This window comes from Dermacentor albipictus, chromosome 2, assembly GCF_038994185.2.
Source record: "Dermacentor albipictus isolate Rhodes 1998 colony chromosome 2, USDA_Dalb.pri_finalv2, whole genome shotgun sequence".
Classification (NCBI taxonomy): domain Eukaryota; kingdom Metazoa; phylum Arthropoda; class Arachnida; order Ixodida; family Ixodidae; genus Dermacentor; species Dermacentor albipictus.
Window position 1 is genome coordinate 57077076 of NC_091822.1, and position 23639 is coordinate 57100714.

At 46.9% G+C, this 23639-nt stretch overlaps 1 protein-coding gene across 1 annotated transcript; it reads left to right on the plus strand.

The window, feature by feature from the left end:
* Nucleotides 1-2776: 2776 nt before the first annotated feature.
* LOC135901877 (uncharacterized) lies at nt 2777-22452 on the plus strand. Its single transcript, XM_065431705.1, has 3 exons — nt 2777-3312; nt 13912-14258; nt 21916-22452. Exons 1-3 carry the CDS (start codon nt 2849-2851, stop codon nt 22221-22223), a joined length of 1119 nt encoding a protein of 372 aa, XP_065287777.1. The 5' UTR covers nt 2777-2848; the 3' UTR covers nt 22224-22452.
* Nucleotides 22453-23639: the final 1187 nt, after the last annotated feature.

Consider the following 23639-nt stretch of genomic DNA (forward strand, 5'->3'; position numbering starts at 1 on the left):
TAACAATTGTCTCGAATCCGGCAACATAGATGTCTTCTGGTAGCACGTGTGGGTTTATTGACCAGTTGCCTTCACCCAATAAGATCACCTACTCGTGATGCCTGGGGCAGAAAGGATGTTCCACATCCGCCGCCAAGGTTTGTGCTTGGTGGCACTGGTTAACACACCCAAGGTTAGTTCTAGTAATAAAACATACATACCCAAGAAAGTGGATTGGAAAACGGCGCTATGGTAGCTCAATTAAATAGGGCATAGCACGCGTAATGCGAAGACGTGGTATCCTTCCCCACCAACGGCAAGCTGTTTTTTGCATCCACTTTCATTGCCATTAATTAATCCTTTATTGACCTCAGTACGAACGAGCAATTTCCCCTATCTCGTCCTAAGGGGGGGGGGGGGTGTTAACATGCAGAGAGGGCAGATGCCGAAGCATGCCACCGGGACTGACATCACGCCAACAACGGAAGCTGCAGGAGCCATGGCATCGAAACTACGCCAGATCTCGGCTTCACTCCCAGGCCGAAGGTTAGACCTCCTGCAAGCTCTCTGAGATGGAGCTGCGTGCGCTGAAATAACGAGCCAGATGTGTTCGAAACTTCAGAGCCCTCGAATGCGACTAGCGGAATCTAAATCATGCCTCCAGAGCACTCTGGAAGGCTCGAAAATGACCAGCCGAATGTGCCACCCACAGATATGTCCAATGGTCGCTTTCAAACCATGGTCTCTCCGTATACAAGTCCAATGTTTTATCCGAATCATGGATATCTTGGAAAAGTCGGAATAATCTCTTCCGAACCAGGGCTTGAGACGCTTGGTAAGTTATGTGGGTCGCGTAGGAATAATTTAGTTATAAAAAAAACTCCCGAATGCGAAATTTGAGCGCTGTTGTATAGGTGTTTTCGTTTCGCAATATATTGAGGGAAATGATTAGAGACAGAAATCGCCGCAACGACTGACAGTTGGCCAGTGCCGTCAGCGGCTTCACGGAGGGAGGGAGGTATGAGGACGCTGGAATGATCAACGGCGTCGGAGCCAGCTGTGGAAGGAGACGATGACGAACGCGCGGGCAGTAGCAGGAGCACGTTTGCGCGGTTACGCCGAGGGACTCCGACGCTCAAACCAGGAATGGGCGCCTAAGCGCTGCGCTCTAAATAAATTTCGACTCCATTCCACCCTGTGAAAGTACAGCGAAGCTGTTGCCGACGTCAGGCAGGCACCCACACCAACAAGTGACATATACCTCGCGCGCTCACGTGCGTGTGCGGAAGTGCAGCATGCATCCTCATTCTTTATGTAGCGGCCGTGGCTATGCTGGCAGACCTGAAAACGCAACTGAAGAAGTGCTGTCTTTCAATTTCCGCGTAACAAATTTGTTTTCTCGCATATTCGAATAAGAACACGAAGCTACTAGGTCGGCAGCTTGTGTTTAACCGTGCTTTGCGCTGTATTCTGAAGCAATTTAGTTTTTTGAACCTTCATATAGCTGCATAATGCACTCACGCTTGGTGCATGGCCTACAGAGGCTAGCAACTTCACTGTAAAAGCGAGCGCGCATTTTTTTTTACCTAACGAAGAAGCACGGCCAGCTTGCATCTCAAGCAGTGCTGTCGTTGCGGCACGGCCGTCGATAAAGAGAGGAGTTATGCGGCGCGTTCGCCCCAAGAATTGCTGCTTTGAAGAAAATGGTGTCTTTTCCTCTTCAGAATGCCATCTTTCTCTCACTCATGGTACTGGTCAAGCACGTCATGTCTTGTGAACGCACACATTTTACTATTTACAAATATTACCACTTCCTCGGTAACGTCCGTTGTGCTGACTGAGAGACGCGTTTGTCACTGAAATCTGCAGCGCGTCTCTTCTCGTAATACGGGACCTATCGCTTACAGAGATACCAATGCATGGTTGGTTCTGCCAGGAGTTGCGATATTGTTAAGGGCCTCATGTCGCAGAAAATCCAGCTTCCGCGTCCGGCGCCCAGATTCGACCATGTTGTCAGCGAAAAATAATTCTGAGCAACACGTACCCAAAAACGCAGGCTCTCCGCGTATTCTAGAGACGTTACTCAAATAATTGGATCTCTCAAAGTAAGATGCGTCAGAAAAATCATGAAGTACGACTTGCATACATTCTACAGACATGATACCGTGGTGTGGTAATTTTAATGTACGTCAAAACATACTCTCGTAGGAGGAAACTCAAACACCAAACCCTTTTTTAGCCGTCTCTACCATTCATGGAGCGTCGCACTCGGTTCTTTATAACACCATACAGGTGGCGCTCGCTTCCGCGCATCCGCAGCTCACGCAAGAGGTCGCGTTTTTAAGAGAAATCTCGCCTTCGTGAACAGCATTCGCAGCCAGCTTTTCCGGTAAACATTATGGTTACATAACCTGCAGTTGCCGGGAAGCCTAGGAAGTAGTCATGCATCTTTGAATACTATCACGTTCCACTCTTAGAGGCGAAGCTTAATCGTCGTCCGATTTTTTTAATTTCTCTTTTTTTGCATCTATTTTTTATACCCTGTAGTGTGGTTAACCCTTGGGGGCATGGGCAATGTTTAGAGGTGAGAACAGCACCAGGCTTCATTTGCCACGTTACTTATTCCTCTCTTCTTTTTTTGAAAATTCTTGAAACATTTTTCACATGGGCCGCTTCATTCTCGGTCCATCGTTCTTTTTGCTTTTTACCGCTTAACTTGCTCTAAAGTAACTATCAACGAATTATTAGCCGCGCGTGGTTTCTGCATCTCCCTTTGGCAAAAAGAAGACGACGAAGAAGAAGGCTTGCAAAAGGTTGAAAAAGAATCGACATCTACAAAAGGTTTCCTCAAAGGTTTTGCGACCAGGCAATGACGCTCACTGCTGTGATCCGTGCGCAGTTGACCCACGCCCGAAAGCGACTCGTTGGAAAGCTCAAACCCGCCCGCATATTGGTGTTGCTTGCACTAAGCTGGATGTGCTACACGTTCCGCGACCAATTCTCGAACTTCGCGGCCGATCGGGTACGCGTGTCCCTCGTGAACCTGCGGGCAGGAGAAATGGTAAACTTCAAGTTCGCCGACAACGTGACGGGCTACTCATATCCAGTGGTGCCCGATGTCGTCCACTTCGTGTTCCTCGGCAATACGTCGATGACCTTGCTGGACGCGATCTGCGTTCGTGCTGCCTGGCTGCAGAAAAAGCCGCGCAGGCTCATCCTGCACTGCCAGAACTGCAGCGCGATCAGGCTGAGCTTCCACTGGGCCCTCGTCGAAAGAATTCCTGGTCTTGACGTGCGGCAGGTAGAAATGCCGGAAGCTGTCTCCGACGTCAGGTATGTCCGCCAACTGAAAAATCAGTTGATATTCAGCATGCTCTTTTGTAGTGATGTGTGTGACGATTCCTACCGCCGTCTTGAGATTATGTAGTCGTTGGCCTCTTTCTGTGATATCGCAAAAACCCAGGAAAACACCAGCTTTCTCCACGTGCTTCAGTACTCGCACGGGATATTAACAAATCTGCCCTAATTTTATCGAAGGTGTACGGCAGCACGTGTAAACAAACATAAGGGTCGGGAAGTTGGGGAGAGGGAAGGGGGTGTGACATCTGTCGCTGTGACCGCCGTCGCCGTTGAACAAAAATGTTGCAGTGCGAGCTTTGCAGTTGGCAGCCGATACCAAGTAGGTGGTAACACATCCGAACAGGGAGTGCTTTAGAATGAGCCCTGCTTTCTCATCTTAAAGCACACATTTTTTATTTTCTCATCATTATTACTACAAATCATCTTCATCACACTCAAATATACTGCCAAACTATAGCCTCACCCAGCGACACCATTTTACTTGCTCCAGCTGACTGCATATATGCTGTGTCTACAAGGTTCTGATGGGCCCACGTGGTCCTATGGTGCTATTGAGTGTTTCTTTTCGTTGTATCGCTGTGACTTATTCATAATCAATCGATTCGTTGATTGACTGATTCATATTGCCCGCGCTGGCTTGGAGGCAACAGCAGGCTATCGATGTGGCCGAAGTATGCTGATGCCGTGTTGTGGGGAGGCCACAAACAAAATAGCAAGGTAACGCATTGCGCATGAACTTCTCCGATGGTGTTTCAACTATACGTGAGTCCAACTCTCGGCCACACAAAGGTTATCGCGCATCTGTTGTGATACCATCATCTTCATTCTGTCTTCTTGGTAGTGCCATCGTTGTTATTTCAACTTCTTCATCTGGTTGTCGTCATACGGTCATCCCCTCATTGTCCCCATGTCGTCGCCACCACGTTGTTATCGTTATACTATCCTCATAATCTAAAAATCGATGTCTAATTGTCGTCATGCTGTATTCATTATGCGCCTTTGTCGTTCCATAGATATCGACATGTGTACTAAGTCATCATTTTTCTGTGGACTGCAGTTCATCCGCTAACAACCTAATCTTATCGCTCAGCGCCAAGCACGACGGCAATATTTGAAACTTACTCCAATGTTATCGGTGATTTTAACTCTTGCGTATGTTCTTGCCGAACGTTGTGCAATCAGATTGCACGTGGGTCACGGATGGAGTAGTACTTCCCGGAAGCCAGGCGGACACGAGCGGATACGCTGGAAACTTGAGTAGCAGATCAAATTTTCGGCGATCGCCAACCGTGTTCCCCGCCATCGTTGTGCTTTGAAGGTCACTTGCTTTTAGGGGCATTTGGCGTGATGCAGCAAGCAGCGCAACTGCTGCTGGGTAACAACTTGCTCGCAGCTACCAGGCCTCTCGCAATGCTGACGTGGTGAAGGGCAGTGGCTGTGGCATTGAAGGTGTCGCTCCTCGACCAGCGAAAAACCGTCGGCTTAGTCATCGCATAGGTAGTTATTAGATAAGCTTATCTTGAAGCTTGCTCGCGTCCCACCCAGTCCAGTGCATAAGCACCGCAGCTAAGTAGCAGTGGTACGGGGCCAACAGATTGCATGTGCACAATGCTCATGCGAGCAGCGCAACGCAGCTGCAGTGGCTCCGGCCCCGTTTGAGCATACTGTTTCTTCTGCCAAAATTCACGTCACCAGAGACATCAAGAGCGTGAGCCACGTATGCGTCCTCGACGGAAAGCACACGACAATGCCGACGCCGACGGCGAGGACGCGAACGCAACTTCAGTGTCCCTGCATAATTTCGCAGCAAAAAGTGTCGCCTTAGGCTGCGTTCTGAAATAGTGCACTGCTGCTGGCAAAACTTCCAAAGCTGACAAACACGAGCATCACATTTTCATAAAATATAAGTTCATCGCGATGTTGCTTGATTGCTGCACTTTAACGCGAGTAGCGTTGTTTGGCTCTTTTGCCCATTTTCGTGGTCGATGGTTAGCCTTGCAAAGAGCGCGTGCCCTTGCTGAACAATGTTGCAAGGCACGTTCGCCAATGAACGCCATCTAATAAAGCACACCTGCCAACCTATTAACTAAACAATTCGTAAAATCACGTGAAGGGGTGAGGGAGGAGCGCAAACGGAAAAATGAATTACATTTTTTCATAGCTTCTCTGAGCACAATCTTTGCAGTGATACATACGCACTTTGGTGACGAGGACTGAAATTTACACGCAGCACACCGATAAGCAGCAAACTTACAACAGCAAATAATGACAAGCAGCCATCTGTTTCTAGGCCATAGGGATTTCTTTCAGCGACTCAGCTGTTGCCAATTTCACCTCCATTAAGAACGTCTTTGCGTAAGCTTGCTCTAAGGAAGTGTCCCTCCAGCATCCTTTCGGCTTCAAAAGATTGGAAATGGAAGGTACGAAGACAGACCTCCAACCAACTTGACAAAATGCTCGTAAAATCGTACAACGAGCTCAAATTCGTACACTGGGGAGAGTTGGAAAGTACAATTAAAGGACTTTGAGACGCACGTCCCGTTCGATTATTGAACCGCTTTAGAAGTGCTGGTTAACGGCTCTGGTGTAGTATGAAGAAAAACAAAACGCTGACCAAAATGGAGTTGTCTAAAAATTCTCAAACGTCTCGGCTTCCACACGCAAGCTTTGTTCACTGAGCTCAGTGAGCAGGGCTTGCTTGTGCAAGCAGAAAGTTTGAAGACTTTTTAGACAACCACATTTTGGTCGGCGTTCTCTTTTTCTTCCTATTATGCCGTTACTTCGAGACCAGACAAGATTTCGTCAAACTCTTGATTTCATTTCAATGACTCTGATCTTTTGGAAATGGCGAAATGTAAATGCAACCTACCTATGCTCGCAGCCACAGATATACACCTACAAGCACACCATTCCTTTAATAAAGGGAAGAGCTTTCTTGAAGCGTTTCGCTATTTACATTGGCAGTCATCGTCGATGCTGTCTGCACATATATACCTTCAGTGTAATCTCGTGCACCGTCGAAGTGTCTTGACGGCAACGCCACTGGTAGTTCTCATGCATCCCGCCATCCCGACACTGCTGTGTCCCCTGTAGGTATGAGTAGCATTCACAAAGCCCTACAATTATCGTATTGGAATGGCGGATTCACCGATGCGCTCTAAGTGCAAGTGTGAAGAGACCCCCAATCATCTTATGTGAAACTGTTCTCGCTTCGATAATGGACGTCAGACTTATCTGTGTGCCTTGACAAGACTGGACAATAGGCCATTTACAAAAGGAAACGTCTTGGGAGCTTGCCCCCACAGTTCACCAGCCTACGCCTCAAGAAGCCGTCCTCTCCCCTCTGCTCTTCAATATTGCCCTGATAAATTTGCCGGAACAACTCGATCGCATAGAAAGAATTCGGCACGCCCTCTATGCAGATGATATCATGGTTGGGGTGACGAAGGGCAGTCTGGGGCAGATGGAAAAGGCGCTCCAAGAGGCTGCTTCGACAGTCCAAAAATATGCCGAGGAGTGCGGACTGCGCTGCTCTCCGGAAAAATCGGCGCTTCTAATCATGCGCAGACGAGAAGATGAAGTTCCGGTCAAAATTAGGGTGTGCGACGCTGCGATCCCTGAAGTGGAGACAGTGCGTATCCTGGGACTACTGGTCAACAACAAGGGTGTCAACGCAGCAATGATTTCTCAACTCCGTACATCATGCGAACAAGTAATGCGAATGATCACACGTATCACTAATAAAACGAGAGGGATGATGGAGAACGACACTCTTCGGTTGGTCAAAGCATTTATACTCAGCAGAATTGTGTACGTGGCTCCGTACCTTCGGATGAGGAGGTGCGGTTTAAGACATTTCTATGTCCTGCTCAGAACAGCATATATGAAGGCATGAGAAAGTATTTGATTCTGTCGAAACCTCAGCAATGATGGAGGCATTACAGAATCGGGGTCTAGACGAGCCGTATGTAAAAATACTGAAAAATATCTATCACGGCTCCACAGCCACCGTAGTCCTCCATAAAGAAAGCAACAAAATCCCAATAAAGAAAGGGGTCAGGCAGGGAGATACGACCTCTCCAATGCTATTCACAGCGTGTTTACAGTAGGTATTCAGAGACCTGGATTGGGAAGAAATGGGGATAAAAGTTAATGGAGAATACCTTAGTAACTTGCGATTCGCTGATGATATGCCTTGGTTAGTAACTCCGGGGACCAACTCCAATGCATGCTCACTGACCCGGAGAGGCAAAGCAGAAGAGTGGGTCTAATGTTTAACAGTCTCGGAAGAGAACAGCAATTTACAATAGGCAGCGACGCACTGGAAGTCGTAAGGGAATACATCTACTTAGGGCAGGTAGTGACTGCGGATCCGGATCATGAGACGGAAATAATCAGAAGAATAAGAATTGGCTGGGGTGCGTTTGGTAGGCATGCTCAGATCATGAACACCAGGTTGCCATTATCCCTCTAGAGAAAAGTGTATAATAGCTGTGTCTTACCAGTACTCACCTACGGGGCAGAAACCTTGAGGCTTACGAAAAGGGTTCCACTTAAATTAAGGTCGACGCAACAGCTATGGAAAGAAGAATGATAGGTGTAACGTTAAGGGATAGGAAAAGAGCAGATTGGGTGAGGGAACAAACGCGAGTTAATGATATCTTAGTTAAAATCAAGAAAAAGAAATGGGCATGGGCAGGACACGTAATGAGGAGAGAAGATAACCGATGGTGATTAAGAGTTACAGAATGAATTCCAAGGGAAGGGAAGCGTAGCAGAGGGCGGCAGAAAGTTAGGTGGGTGGATGAGATTAAGAAGTTTGCAGGGACGGCATGGCCACGATTAGTACATGACCGGGGTTGTCGGAGAAATATGGGAGAGGCCTTTGCACTGCAGTGGGCGTAACCAGGCTGATGATGATGATGATGATGATGATGATGATGATGATATGAAGGCACTAGGACTGTTGGTCAAAACATCTACAGTGCGCTTATTGCAGTTGGGGGTGCACAATACAACATATGAGATAATTGAGGCCCACCTGTTATGTCAATATGCCAGATTGGCAGGAACGAAAACGGGACGCAAGGTACTAGAGGACCTAAATATCAGCTGTCCTTACTATACGGCAACAAGACAAGACATTCCGAAAGAGTGGAGGGGCGAATTCGCGACACTGCCTCTTCCTAAAAACATTCACCCAGAATATCATCAAGCAAGGAGGAGGGCAAGAGCCAAGATGATGGACCAGATCTATTCTAAATTAGAGGGAGTCTTCTTCGTGGATGCTGCAGGTCCGGTGGGAGGAGTCTCCACAATATCGGTGGTGCATCAAGGGCAGACGGTCAATGGACTTTCTGTTCGTCACGGGGAAATTGCAGAATTGGAAGAGGTGGCGATCGCCATGGTGGCTTCGCATCCTAGTTCCGAATACATTATTACAAACTCGCAAACTGCATACAGAAATTACACGCGGGGTGGCATTGCCCCGCTAGCTTGCAGGATCCTCAAACAATCTGGAGTCATTGCTTCGCGCAAAGAGCTGATTTGGGTGCCAGGTCACGAAGGTGTAGAGGGAAATGAGTGTGCACACGCTGCCGCCCAAGCTTTTTTCCCCTGGGGTCCCTCCTCCTCCCTCCCCGAAGACCCGGACTTCCCAGTGCCATTGATAACTTATGCAGACGTATTACAACACTAGCGCTTATCGCGACGAAAATACCCGGGCCCAACTAAGGGATTAGACAAATCAGAAGAATTTCATCTACGAAGATTACAAACGATGTCATTTTATAACCCAGTCAAGCTACATGCTATTTAGCCACAATCCTTTTCGGCCGAGTGTAGATTCTGCGGGCAGAAAGCAGATTTGTACCATATGGTATGGGCCTGCCAGGCTAATAGTGCCCTACCCCCGAATGCAGAGATCTAACTTGGATCGGGCTTGGACTTGAGTTGACGAAGTCGCCCCGAAGCAAGAGGTGGACTTCAAAATGCCCAAGTCGGCTTTCGCGTTTCATAGACGCCCAAGCTGACTTGCTTCGTCAAGTCAAGACTGTGCTTCAACGCAAAAGCAGGTTGCTCGTCTGTGTTCGAGGTTAACAATAAATTTATTAGCGTAAGGCACGTTGTACAGCAAAAAAGTATGTATCTTTCCAAATTTCCACCAGGGCATCAGTGATGAAGTATAGTTTGCGTAAACTTATTCCATCTGGCTACGTCCACCGCTGCGATGGGCAGTGGTGCTTGCAGAAAGCGTGCGTTCCCGGCGGGTTTAAGTTGTCTTCAAGTTTCGTTGTTTTGGCGCGCTTTTTGAGTTGTAGGTTTCCCCATTTTTGCAAGTCGCCGCTACACTTTTAGGCGACAGTGTATTTGAGTGCAAATCAATTTTATCGTCACATTTATTTTGGTTTTAGCTTATCTTTAGCTCAGAGGTCTTGTTGCGTGTTTGTATAACTGGCCGTAGAGAAGCCAACGAAATGGTTGGTTCGTATGGTGGTCCTTAAACGGCTTTTGTTCTCGATTGCCGCAAGACGTCCATGCGCCATCTGGGCCGGCAACCGGATACAAGAGGCCGAGACGAGGTATACGGTCGGTTTCTGAGGGAGCTCGTGCGTCCCTTTTTGCCTATAGGCATTCCAGGAGGAAGGCGACGGCCCTTGTTCTGCTCGGGCTACGTGACCCTTTGAAGAAAAGACCAACCTATTCGAGCGCACTAAGCCGGAGGCACAAGCATGAGAAAAACTGCAACATGTGCTGCAAGCGAAGAGTACCGAGCGCCGAAGAGTCCCCTGCCCGGACCCATATGGGTGACAACACCCGATAAAAAACAAAATAAATAAATAAAATGACACGTGCAAACGATTTGCCTACTTCGCATGGAGGGTTTGTCGAGAACAATGAGAGGGAGAGTGTGGCACAGTCGTAGACATCGCAAATTGGCAGTGCATGTCGTCTGCTAGGAAAGTGGCGTCTGTTAGGAAAACAAGTTTTGGGGTTCGCGCGACGGCCGCGCGCCGCATTTGGTACGAAATTGCTGTTCTGTCAACAGGCTTTGACGCTGAAATGTCGAACTCACGTATGGTCTGCTCCCAAGAGAATGCACCGCAACGCAAGACGGCACCCCGTTTTACTGAAGACGAAAAGAGCCTGCTGACGACACTCGTGAACGACTACAAGCATATTGTGGAATGCAAGAAAACTGATGTCGCGTCGTTGACCAAGAAGAATCAGACATGGAAAGAAATAGCAAAACATCATAATGCCAACCACAGGGTTACGCGGCGCGATCACCTGCAACTGAAAAAATGCTGGACGAACCTGAAGCAAAAGCGGAAAGAAGAAGTTGCGAAAGAAAAGGGAAAGCGCCACAAAACTGGTAAGCGCACATGTGCTGCATGACTGACTTATTTGGGCTACCTTTATTATGTTAATGCGCATGTTTTGTATTCGGTGGATGAGTGCGTGACAGTTCGGCATGATGAGCGTAAATATGGTCGTGACCGCTAATTGGTGATGGCATGTGTAGTCACAGGAGATGAGAAAATACGCTCTCAACCAATCTTTCCGCGACTGCGGGAAGTGCACCAGCATCGGGCGCGGGTGCTTGGCGATGAGCAGAGTCACCATTCCAACTGCGCGGCACACTGTTGACTGAGGAATGCGGACCGGACCTCCGGTGACTGTTTGAAACGTGTCAGTGCCGTAAAACATCACAGCCATCAGCAAGTGCAGCATGGGAGGCACACAGGCGGTCCTCTGTTGTCCCCGCTTACCCGGATAGGCAACATAGCGAGAATTCGCACGGCGTTCTTCGTGAATCTGTAGTGACCGAGGAATCGTTCGTCGTCGTACAGCTCCATCGGATTCCCTCGGTCACGTAGGGTAGGTCGCGGAATTTTCGGCAAGGGCTGCGCCTCTGAAAATGCTGTATCCATGGCGTGGCAAGCAAGCTCGAAAGCGGCTAACCTACGCGCGACGTCCGTTCGGGAGGCTGCCATGTTAGAATAACACACGAAGTTAGTTTCAAGCTAGCCCGGGAGCAGACTTGAAACTTGAGAAGACTTCGACGCAGCCAAGTCGTTCGCAAGTCGTCCTCAAGATCAAGCACGATTTACGACGCCCGGCGAAGCTGTCTTGAGACTGCCAGAAGTAAAGTTTGAGCCAAGTTAGATCTCTGCATTCGGGGTAGAAACTATAATACAACCAACGTGGGAAGGATGGGAGGCAGCCCTGTCCAGCTCAACCCTCAAGGACCAGCGAGCCCTCGTGGAAAGAGCTAGGGCGGCGGCCTTAGCCAACGGAATACCTGAATGAGAATCCGACAACCCTTCTCCTAACTCCTCTCCCCTTTTCCTTTAAATAAAACGTTTTCATCATCATCATCATCATCATCATCAGCTTAGAAGGTCTTTCGAGCGCTTCTTCAGTACCTGAAGGCAACAGACTTGTGTGCCCGACCGTATACATGCTCCACCTAGCTTAGTGTATGTGAAAGTTCGATTTAGGCTCATGTCTTATCTCTGCCTTTCTTTCACTCCCCCCTTCCCATCCCTACGTGTCGGGTATCAAACTGTACTCAGTCTGGTTAACCTCCCTGCGTTTCTTTGTTCTCTTTGCTCTGTCCGTCTCTTCAACGATAGGCTAAACCTTCCTATCGATTTTGATTTTTTGCCTTGGGGCAAAACTGCCAATTATTAATCCCATATTCTTTGCCTCATTTATGATTGCAGTGACAATGTACTCAGCACGAACGCATGTGCGCACGTTTGACTGCTTCAGTCGAGTGTGCGCGCTACATCTCCTCCTATATCATGCCCTTTTCTGTGCACTGCTTTGGCATTTGAGCCTTATGAGCACTGACCAACCCGACGTACATACTGCTGTCCCTCAACTTACCACTAGGCTTTGTTTGTCTAGAGGCTTCGCATTTCGCTGCGAAATGTAATGGAGAAGTAAGCGATAGATAGTTGTCGGCCGTGGTATTCCCGCAGAGAGAAGATCGGGCATGTCATCGCTCTCCCGTGCACCTCGCTGAAATTTATTATTGCCAGTGTATCCGGGAGAAAACGCCGTGCCACAACGCCCGCCTGCTCTTCTGTGGTCAAATGCGCCCTTCCGCAAGATAAATTGCTGGTTTCATCAGTGTAGTCGGGAGTGGTTCGCCTAGGTTAACAACCTGCGTAACGCGGGCGCACGCAGTTCGTCGTTAATCGAACAGTGAAAGTAATCGAGTTTAAGCATAGGACGCCAGAGGGTCAAAGTTGAACGGTATAGGCAGTGCGTCATTGTAATAATAATAATAATAATAATAATAATAATAATAATAATAATAATAATAATAATAATAATAATAATAATAATAATAATAATAATAATAATAATAATAATAATAACATTTCCCAGAACTTATTTACGATGGCGGAAGAAGGTAGTAAAGGCAGCAGAACTAATCTGCAGCTTGACAATACCGTGAACTCACGCTTTCGCGATGAACGGGGCAGTTGAACATCATTTGTACTAAAAGAAGTAAAAAAATAACAGAAATTACAATGATAACATAGGAGTACGAAATACATAGTCCTACCTCAAAAACAACACATTAAGGTGCATATGCGTTCAACACAGAAAAAAATACACAAAATAGAAAGGACCTAGTAAATACGGCATACAGAGCACAAGGTAACTTTTTTAACATTTACACAATTTCACCAGAGCATATTAACTTTTATTCGGTGTTATAACAAAGATAAGTGTGAGCAAATTCTTATCAGGAAGTTGATTTGGAACAAACTTATCTCTTTGTAGTTCATGCAGTAAAAGAAGCACTTTGTAGTTTGTAACGCCTATGATGTTCGGAATGTTCTTACCATCCACAACTTACTGCTTCTCAACCTATAACTAGTGATTTGCGGTTCAATTTTAGACAGCCTTCGAAGAAAAATTATACTACTGACCTTTTCTCTTTTTCTCGTATAGATTGCTCTCCACGATAGATGAAAAGTCGCAGTTTCACCCTAACTGCAATGCATCGATTGCGATCGCCAATTAGCGGAGACATATAAGAAGTATGGATAGTAGTTTCATCGGCCATGTAAAGTGGTGAATATAGGTATCTATTTAGGTATCTATCTAGGAATATAGGTATCTATCTATATAGGAATCTATTTAGTATAGAACATCGCGCTATGGTATGTGCAATCTTCGGAAATATACTTTGTACTGTAACTATAGCAGGTGCTTTCGCGCGGTTGATTCTCAGATTAATATGCAATAATTAGGAAGTAATTCGAACAAGCCATGGTACACGTATTAGTAACAGCGTGCTACTTGGCAAAAGCTGTCGATTGTTATCGACATCTCTTATCGCTGCCGGCCTCTGTGGGAAGTGGACTGAAACATACAAGTCGTATGCTTCGCCGGCGGAACGAAGTTCGCGTGAAGAAGGGGTACACGGTAATGTTACAACAGTGCCGAAGGATCGGAAAGCTTTCTTAAAACCGATCGTTACATCAACTATAGAAATGCGCATCGGCTTTCACATCATTCGCTAAGCTCCACCGTTCTACCACGCAGATACAGTGACGCCGAAGAGGTGAGGCCGTTGGTGGCGCTCAGCATCCTGTTGGCCGAAGGTGGCCTCTACGTGGACAGGGACACGTACCTCCTGCGCCATGCTGGTGCCTACCGGCGCTACGAGATGGCTCTGGCTTGGCCTAGCGGTGGTCGTCTCCGCACCGAGATGATCGTGGCGCACCGGAACGCTCGCCTGCTGCGAATGTTGTTCGACGCTTACCGCCGGCTTCTGAGAGAATCGAGAGGATACAGGACCGTTGAACTGCTCAGCAGAGTGGGAGGCTTTCTACCGGTCAACGTTTTTTCGATGCCACTCTTCCACCGCATACCGGTTACAACGAAAGACGGTAAGCCCAGTGGCACGATGCACTCTAGTTGCGTTTGGAGCAGCGTTCCCGTGTCGCGGATGATATTACCGTACGTGTTCTTCGTGAACGTTTCCTCACTGGCGCCGTGCGTCATGAGAAATTTCAACGGGAACTACTAATTCCTCAGTGCAGCGGTCAGGGTAAAAAGTGCGTTATGTTCCTATAGGACCTGAGATGTCTTCCGTTATCCTTTAGCAATGTGCACTGTTGCATCGATGTTTACCGCAACCACATTTAGTCTATGGGAAATGTTCTGGCTGAAGCAGTTCTAGCGTTTGCCCAACCGCAATGTTATGCTTCAGCCTAATATTCCAAAAGCACTTCCATGATGCGCGATGTACAGCTCTCAGTGAGGTTGTAAAGGAAGCACAGGAATTTATGGCACTGATTGTGCCATAAACAAAGGTCTTCGAATGGGGATTACCTATTTCCTTACGTGAACCCCCCAAAGTGTCAGGCCACTGTTAGTCACATTTGACATATCTGCAGCAATGACAATGAACTACTGACTGCTATATGAGGTTAGGCAAGCCTCATCATAGATGATTGGCAACTACTGATGGTCGCCATGAGTAGCGCGTGTTAACAATGCACATTCGCCAGCCGACAACTTGTAGACAGGTGGGCGAATAGCTGCCGCAGAGGTATCCGAAACTAATCGTTGTAAGAGCTGAAGGGCTGGTAACCGTCTCACTCCCCTAATAGCAACATTTAACAATCACTTAAACAGACAATCCATGCATCCGGCAGATATGACTTACATCCCTAACGTTTTTTGCGGGCCAGTGACACTTCCAGTCTCGGAGGTGATACTGAGGGAACGCGAGGATTAACTATCTTCTGGGTAAAGCAGTATTTTCGGCAAGCGGCAAACGCGGTGTTTATTTAAGTTTTGCTATCGAAAACCCGTGTTATGGCCAGATTTCATGGCGCGTAAAATTGTGCATGGAGGCTGGTCTGCGTTTGCACTGTCTAAAAGTAATAACAGTGATAGAATAAATAAATATTGACGCTGGAGCAAACGTTTCACCACTCGTCCAAACGTTGGCTCGAGTGACATTCGTTGTACTTTTACTAATGAGACTGCAAGTATTAATGAGACTTCTTCATGTTTGCCTCTCTCTTGTTTTGACTACTCAAAACTAGGCATTTTACGTGGTATAACATTTTGTTGCACTTGGCATTTCATGCCCACTAAATTATCTAATGTTCTTTACGTAAAACGTTGCAATAGAAACTGACTAACATCAGTGGCCCTTTGTCGTGTGGTGTTGAAGGTTACTTATAAATTATTCACTAAACAGAACGATGTGTTTAAGTGCTTTATAATGATGGACAATTCTATCGTATTTGGGACGCTATGATGCCATCGCGATAGAAATTTTTTTTTGTGCTATCGCTCCGTGTGGTCGGTAAAAAGTCAGCCTTTCTAGAGAACAGAATGTTGTCTAGGGAACGCGCCAACCTGTTTTACCTCAAGCACCCATGTTTTATACGAAGCATATTAGCCGCACAACCACGCTCTTCCTTGCTGCATTTCCTTTCATATTTTTCCTTGCTGGCCTAAGCATTTCGACCGACAGGTGCGCCTTAGTCGCCTTTACCCACAAGCCCATGACCTGGTACCCCATTTCTATTGACCACCAACCAATTTCCTACGCAAAAACTCACCGATTCTTAGGCGTTATTATAGACAGAGACCTTTCATGGAGCCCCCACATCTCATACTTGAAGAAGAGGCTTACTTCTATCTCCCATATACTAAGGTTTCTTGCCGGTAAAACGTGGGGCACATCCGTGGCATCTATGCTTCAACTATACAGGACGCTCTTCCTAGGATACTTGCGATACAGCACACCAGTGCTGTCCAATGCTAACAAAACTAACATCCATGTCCTACAGAGCATTCAAGGCCAAGCCCTACGAACATGTCTGGGGCTACCTCGAAATGCTTCAACCGTGGCAACGATTGCCATCGCGAGAGACAACCCAATAAGGACGTATATAGATATCGACACACTCCGGGCGCATGTTCGCCATATATCCAGAGTCCCTGACCACCATCTTGCTCACTTGCCTGAGAAAAGACCCAAGGCAGCGTTCTCCAGATCGATTGCGGCTAACCGGCACTCTTTGTCTTTGAGGCACTCACCCGCAACAAGAACGCCATCCCCTATGTGGTGCCTGAAGAAGCCTCCTGTGTACCTTGCTGTTCCAGGAATAGTGAAGAAAGCTAGCCTGACCACCGCGGCTCTCAAGCAGATCACATTGGAACTTCTGCATTTTTCATATGCTAACCGAATTCATGTTTACACGGATGGTTCCGTTTCGGAAAATTCTACGGGTGCCGTTGTTCTACCATCTCAATCGGTCGTCATCAAGTTCAAAACTTCACACGTAACGACATCTACAGGTTCTGAACTGGCCGCTCTTCGCGCTGCTGTCGAATACATTGAAAAAGAACCGCCCAACAAATGGGCAATATTTTGTGACTCGAAAGCAGCCCTCCAGAGCTTGCGAAGTTTACGACGTGGCAATTATGAACAGCTGGTGTCACAAATCAACGCAACCTGCCATTGCGCATCTGAACGAGGACATGATATCATATTTCAGTGGCTGCCGGGACACTGTGGCATCGTTGGTAATCACCTCGCCGATGACGCTGCCCGACGTGCCCAGGCTGGCTCACCGACACTCCTTATACCTTTAACCAGAGTCGACGCTGCAAGAGAGCTTCGCAGTCTTGCTCGTGCAATCACGTTAGGTTCCTGGCATACACCACAGAACTCTAAGTGTCGTTTACACAGCCTCGACCCATCACTGAAACTTACATTACCAGCGAACCTTCCACGACGTGACGCAACACTGCTGTGTCGGCTGTGGGTAGGAGTAGCATTCACCAACTCCTACAGCTACCGCATTGGAATGGCGGATTCACCAATGTGCGCTAAGTGCAAGTGTGAAGAGGCCATCAGTCACCTTCTGTGCCACTGTTCTCGCTTCAATAATCAACGTGAGACTCTCCAGTGTGCCTTTAATAGACTTGATGACAGGCCATTTACGGAAGCGAAGATCTTGGGAGCCTGGCCTCACAGTTCATTGGCCCAGAAAGCAGTTCGAGCGCTTTTTCGCTACCTGAAGGCAACGGACTTGAGTGCCCGACTATAGACATCCTACACTTAAGTTCTCTCTCTTCCTCTTTAACTCCCCATTCCCCTCCCCACGTGTAGGGTAGCAAACTGGACTCAGTCTGGTTAACCTCCCTGCCTTTCAGTCTTCCCTTCTCTCTCTCTCCTTCTCTCTCTGCCTTGCTGCGCCGCGAACGGCCGCGTAGCTACCATATGACGTCATAACAGCTGCAAAGTGGACGCTTAAGCTTCGCCTTCAAGAGTGGAACGCCAGAGCGCTCCCGTCAACCCGCCAAGGGGTGTAAGACAATGGGCTACGGCGCAGTGACTACGCGCCCCGCATCGGACGCGGTGAGCGTCGAGCAACGCAGCGTTCGGCGCGACAACAGAATGTGCGCCTGAGCAAGCGACACAAGCTCAGCTGAGCAAGCTCGTTTTTAAGGCAACACCGCGTTCACTAGAGGCGCTTTTGTACCGCTTTGAAGCATCGAACTCGTGGCTCAGTATGTAACTTTTAGTGTAGGTACCAAAGAAAGAAAATTGAAGTTTATCTGGAAGTTGTGGAAGTTCAACGATGGGCTGTTAATGAACGAATCCTTTTGCGAAAGCGTGAAGCAAAAGTTAGATAATTTGATCGAAGCCGAAGATGGCAACGTGCTAGAATTATGGGAGAACTTTAAACAAGGAGTCAAGATCAGTGCTATAGAAGAATCCAGTGAAGATAAATTTATTAAAAGGAAAAAAGAAAATGAAATGCAGCGTGAGCTTGATTTTTTGTACACCGTGGAAAGCGAGAGACCCGGGAGCCGAACAAAGGAGATAAGAGTACTGAAAAGCCAGCTTGAGCTTATCGAAGAAGAGAAGTTCAAAGGAGCAGTCATAAGGGCACGAGCTGAAAGGGTTTGGCTAGGTGAGACACCGACTAAACGAGCCTTATCTGACGAAAAGGCATACGCGAGGCGAAATGAAATCAGAATGATTCAATACGAGAACGAGATCACAAGCCAACCCCAAAAAATTGAAGAGGCGTTTCTTGACCATTATAGCAAATTATTCGGGACTGTTAAAGACGTCACAGAAGAATTCAAGACGGACTTTTTGTCAAACATGCCGCAATTAGAGGAAGACATTCAAAAGCGTCTGGAGTGGCCTCTGAGCATCACCGAAGTGGAAGGAGCCATAGATGATTAAGTTGTAGGCAAGTCTCCGGGACCTGATGGACTCGGAGCGGCCTTTTATAAAGCCTTCAAAAGGGATGTCAGTGAGATCCTGTTACGGTTGTTTAAGGAGGCCTATGCGCAAAAACATGTTCCTCCTTCTTTTCGGACATCGCACGTAGTCCTGATACCGAAATCAGAAGACCCAGAAAAATTGTTAGCTGTTGACGCTTACCGGCCGATATCACTAATGAATGTAGACTATAAGATATTTACAAGAGTGCTGGGAAAGCGATTACAGGGAGTGGTGACCAGAATAGTAGGGTCGCATCAAACATGCGGCATTAAAGGAAGGTCTATCTACATAAACATTCATATTGCCAGAAGCATTTTAGAATACTGTAATGACCTAGGTGAACAATGTGCCATGTTACAGTTAGATATGCAGAAGGCTTTCGACCGTGTGGCCCATAAAATTCTTTTCAGTATTCTAGAACACATAAAGGTAGGGGATTTGATCTTAGATAGGGTAAAGATGTGCTATCAAGACTGTACCGCCAGCCTCATTATAAACAAGGAGGTTACCAAAACTTTTAGTGTCCGGTCATCTGGGCGCCAGGGGTGTGGTTTGTCGCCTCTTTTATTCGCAATTTACCTAGAGCCGCTTTGTAGGAAAATCAAGAATGAAAATAGAATATCGGGTTTCAGAGTGCAGTCCGCGGAAGTGAAAGTGCTGGCATACGCGGATGACATCGCGTTGTTTTGTCGGGATAAAGAAAGCATCGAAATCGCGGTCGCAGAGGCTTTATCATACTGCAGAATGACAGGCAGTGCTATCAACTTTGATAAATCCCTAGGGGTATGGATCGGCCACTGGGAAGACCATCCGAGTACTTTTGCAAATATCCGCTGGACAGTCACGCCGGCAAAGTACCTGGGGGTGCCGCTTGAGCACTACCGTGACGCCGTTGATTACTGGAATGCCGAAACTGAAAGGGTTCGTGAAGGTACACTTAAATGGGGAGGCCACAATTTCTCTATGTTTGCTCGTGCGACAGTGTGCAACCTGTTTGCCGTTGCCAAAATTTTTTACGTGCTCCAAGCGTTGTGCATGTCAAGGGCTAACATACAACGTTTACACAGAGTACTCGCAGTGTTTGTATGGGGTTCAAGCTGGGAGCGCACCAGTCGCACTAATCTCTTTCGTTCGGTTAAAAATGGAGGATTAGGTCTGGCACATTTGTTCATTAGGCAGATTGTGTCGAGGTTTGTTTTCTTACGGGACCAAAATGACCCATTTTTATTAACTATGTTTCAAACAAGGCTGAGCGAGGCTATACCTGAGTTTATTGTATCGTCACATCGGTGCAGTCAAGGCAGAGAGCGTGGTTTCCTAAAAGAGGTAGTCTTGGCTTTTCAGCTGTTAAAGGTTCGGTTCTCCATGGAATACCTAAGTAGGGTACCACGAAAGCGCTTATATAAGGACCTGGTAGACACAATGTTGCCGGTGCCATTGTATCGCTCGATGTTCTGCATTGGACCTGAAAAGGACGTACTAAAAAGAGTAAAACGAATGCCAGTACGCCCGTCGGTAAAGTCCTTCTTTTTCCAGCTCCACACCAATACTTTACCTGTGAAACCATGGCTAGATGAAAAAGGTCTTTCCGTGCCTTGGAGCGTCAACTGTTTACTATGCCGGAAACCCGAAACAATAGAACACATCTTTCTTGGCTGCTGGGATGCTGTGTTCCATTGGGACATCTTACAGACAACACTAAAGAAGGACTTGCCGATTACACCATATGGGATTCGTTTCTTGCCTACTCTAAATGAAGACAAAGTACCCTATGACATGTTCATGCTGGTGTCCTTACATAGTTCATGGAAAACTAGAATGGCCGTGAGACATGCCGAAGTAAATGCCCGGCCTGTTAGAGAATACTTCATTGAAAGCATTTGTCATATTAAGGAGATGTATAATTTGCAAAAAGAAAAACCAACATGGCTCAGTGTGATGACTGAGCTAGCGAATTTCAAGCGTTTTTAGCCCTGTCACTGCCAACCAATGGCAGAGATGTTGTCGTGACCGTTGTCTATTGTTAAAATGTCTTGTTTCGTAGCCTTGTTGCCATGTCGGTAATAAAGAAAAAAAAAACTCGTGGCTCAATGGTAACGTCTCCGTCTCACACTCCGGAGACCCTGGTTCGATTCCCACCCAGCCCATCTTGCGAGTTTTTTTATTCATGAAGTGCCTGCTGGGATTTATCGCTCACGGCCAACACCGTAGACACCAACGCCGACGACACCGGCTTTTCTGCGACATGAGGTCCTTAACGCTGTTGCGTTAAAATAAAGGCTAGTATGCTTCGCATCCTGGGCTTAACCTTAGCTAAGCCGCAGCCATTTTTATAGACGTTTTTGTTGTAGGAGGAGGAAAGGACACTCGGCGACTCTTTTCTCCTTGTGTTACGAATTTTGGTTGTATCGGTTTTCACTCGACGAAGAAAACCAGCGTCTGGGAATTGGCCACATGAACTGGAAAATATTCTCACTATCTTACCATATGGCGAGGGAACTAAAGCATAAGATTGCTGGCTTGCAACCAACCCAGTGAAATTCCAAAGCGTCTACAGGCCAATCACTATGAAGCATATTGAGTCACCCACCAGCATCGTTTTCACGCTTTTCAATTCTAGTAGATCTAAAATCACAATCATGTCTCTAGTTTGGCCTCTTCTATGAAACCAATATCATTGTCCAACGCAGCTATCACTGCAGTTGGTAAACTAGCATGATACATATAAGCTTCGTGCTTACCCATTGCCTTTGTTTCCAAAGGCGATTGCATAAAAAGAATCCGATGGATATTTGCTGGTTTTACGGAAGTAAAGCAAGCGAATGTGTCGTAGAGGACGAAACGATCAAGTTCACTCTCTTCTTGCAAGAGAAAAAAAAATACAAAAGGCGCTGGCTAACGCCGCAATAAAACTCCGCAAGGTCATGCCGCATGCTTGTACCATGCGCTATATAGAACAGATCTATAGCCCAGGCACTAACACGCACTACGGGCTGCAGCTGCTCGCGCAGTCCGCAGCCGGTTGCTGTAGCAATCGACAAGTGTTATTCACACTGTACAGTATGCTGTTATTACTAACCAAAACTATTTTTATTCGTAGGCGGCAACCTCGTCGCACAAACGGCGTGATGTCGCAATGTATCTGCAAACAATAGTTTGAACGCTTGTCAGCATCTTATATAACTATTCCGTGTGGTTTTTCAGCCTGTATAATATGTCTCATAAAGGACGCGCAGGAAAATTGTAATTGCCTTTTTTCTCCGATTACTTTGCAGAAACGCCACAGGGGGGCGCGATCGCACTCGCAAGCTCCGAAACGGCGCGCATGCTATACAGCGTCAAATGCGACTACTCGTGGCGACATCTGGCGGCCGTGTCACTCATGAGCGGTTCTGAGGAGCAGCTGCGCGAGACCCGCGGCGAGCCCCCCGTCAACCTCGTGGCGATTGCCTCGTCCCGCACCAACTTTGGGCAGATGGCTCGCCTCGCGCTTGGTGGCACAACGGCCATGGGCGAAACGAGAGTGCGCAACGTCTCGGACATCGCTGTCCTCCAATACAGGGAAGACGCGTGCAGTTACTGACCGTGGCAGAAAACGATGCTTGTGCTGTCAGCTCAACTGTCTGATGTTGCCGGGGCCTGGGGAAAACACGCGGGCGTCCTCTGCTAAGTGTACCGTGGAGGTATTCTGACAGTCTCCGCTCCGCATTTATTATTTTATCAATGTAAACCTTTTTTCTCGCTATTTATTTTTATACGCATCACTAAAACTATCCATTGATTCAGCTTCACGTAAAAACATTATCTTCCTGCCTACGTCTTTCACTCATCAATTTTCAGCGGACGCTTTCGTTCGCGCTCATCGAAGTCGCGCTGCCACGAGCTGTGCAGTTTCTGGAAGTGTACCGAAAGAATGGATGACAGATGCTTTGTCATCATTATTGCAGTAAATTAAAGCGGCCTTTATATAGAAGAATTTGTTTAGCGCATAATACAAATATCATTCAACGTACGTACTAGGAGAGGAAATATGGAGAGATATTAAGCATCTTTTTTTGTAAATTAAGCGCGACCTCTAAAGAAATTATTTTAATCATTCGGAAATATTCACATAAGAGCACAGTTGCACAAAGAGGGAGAGTACGCAAACACTTTCTGCCCATTACTATATAGCAGGGTTATGACCTCTAAGAAAAACAGAATGATAGAAGAGTTGTTTACGAGATGTCAACACAGTACTGATTGAGAACTCGGAATATGTTTTCTTTGTGGTAGATCTGATTTGTCCCTACTTCAGGTTGGAATCACGTGTAATTGATTACATTTTTTTAGGACAAACAGCTGTATGCTGAGCATCCATGATAATTACATTACACTTGGGTCGAAGGGCCGAAAATTTGCAGTATTGTCACATATACGCGTTACGTCAAAAGTAGGTAGAAGACTCATGTCAATTCTTGAACCTTCCTTTCTTACAATTTACGCTCCACCTAAGTGCAGCATGATATCTTTTGCTTCTCCGCCAAATGTAATTACATTTCTACGCAACTACTTTGGATTGAACGTGTCGAAGAGCGCCAATTGAGCTCGGAGGTGCATCCGTTAATAGCTCCAGAATTACTTTTACCCTATGCTGTTCCTTAATGTGAAAAAAAAAGAACCATGGCACACGAGCTAGTTTGCATTACGCAACATCGACATGCAACTGCGGTGGCTAGGAATCGAGGACGCAACATCCTTCTCGCTATAAGATACGGCGGGTGTATACCGAACGAGAATTGCTGAAGGAGAGTGGTACTGCTTGAATGGTTCTCGCTGATTGATGCTGGTGTTAAAGGAAATGTTTTTTCATCGCATCCACTATATTGGAGCTTTGCGTAATGATATCAACGTCGGTGGTGCGAACTACCGACGACGTTGACCGCTGACCGCCAACTTTTGTTAGAGGAAATAATATTATGTCTAGGCGTGAGTGCCGATCTAGTTTTCAGGCCATCAA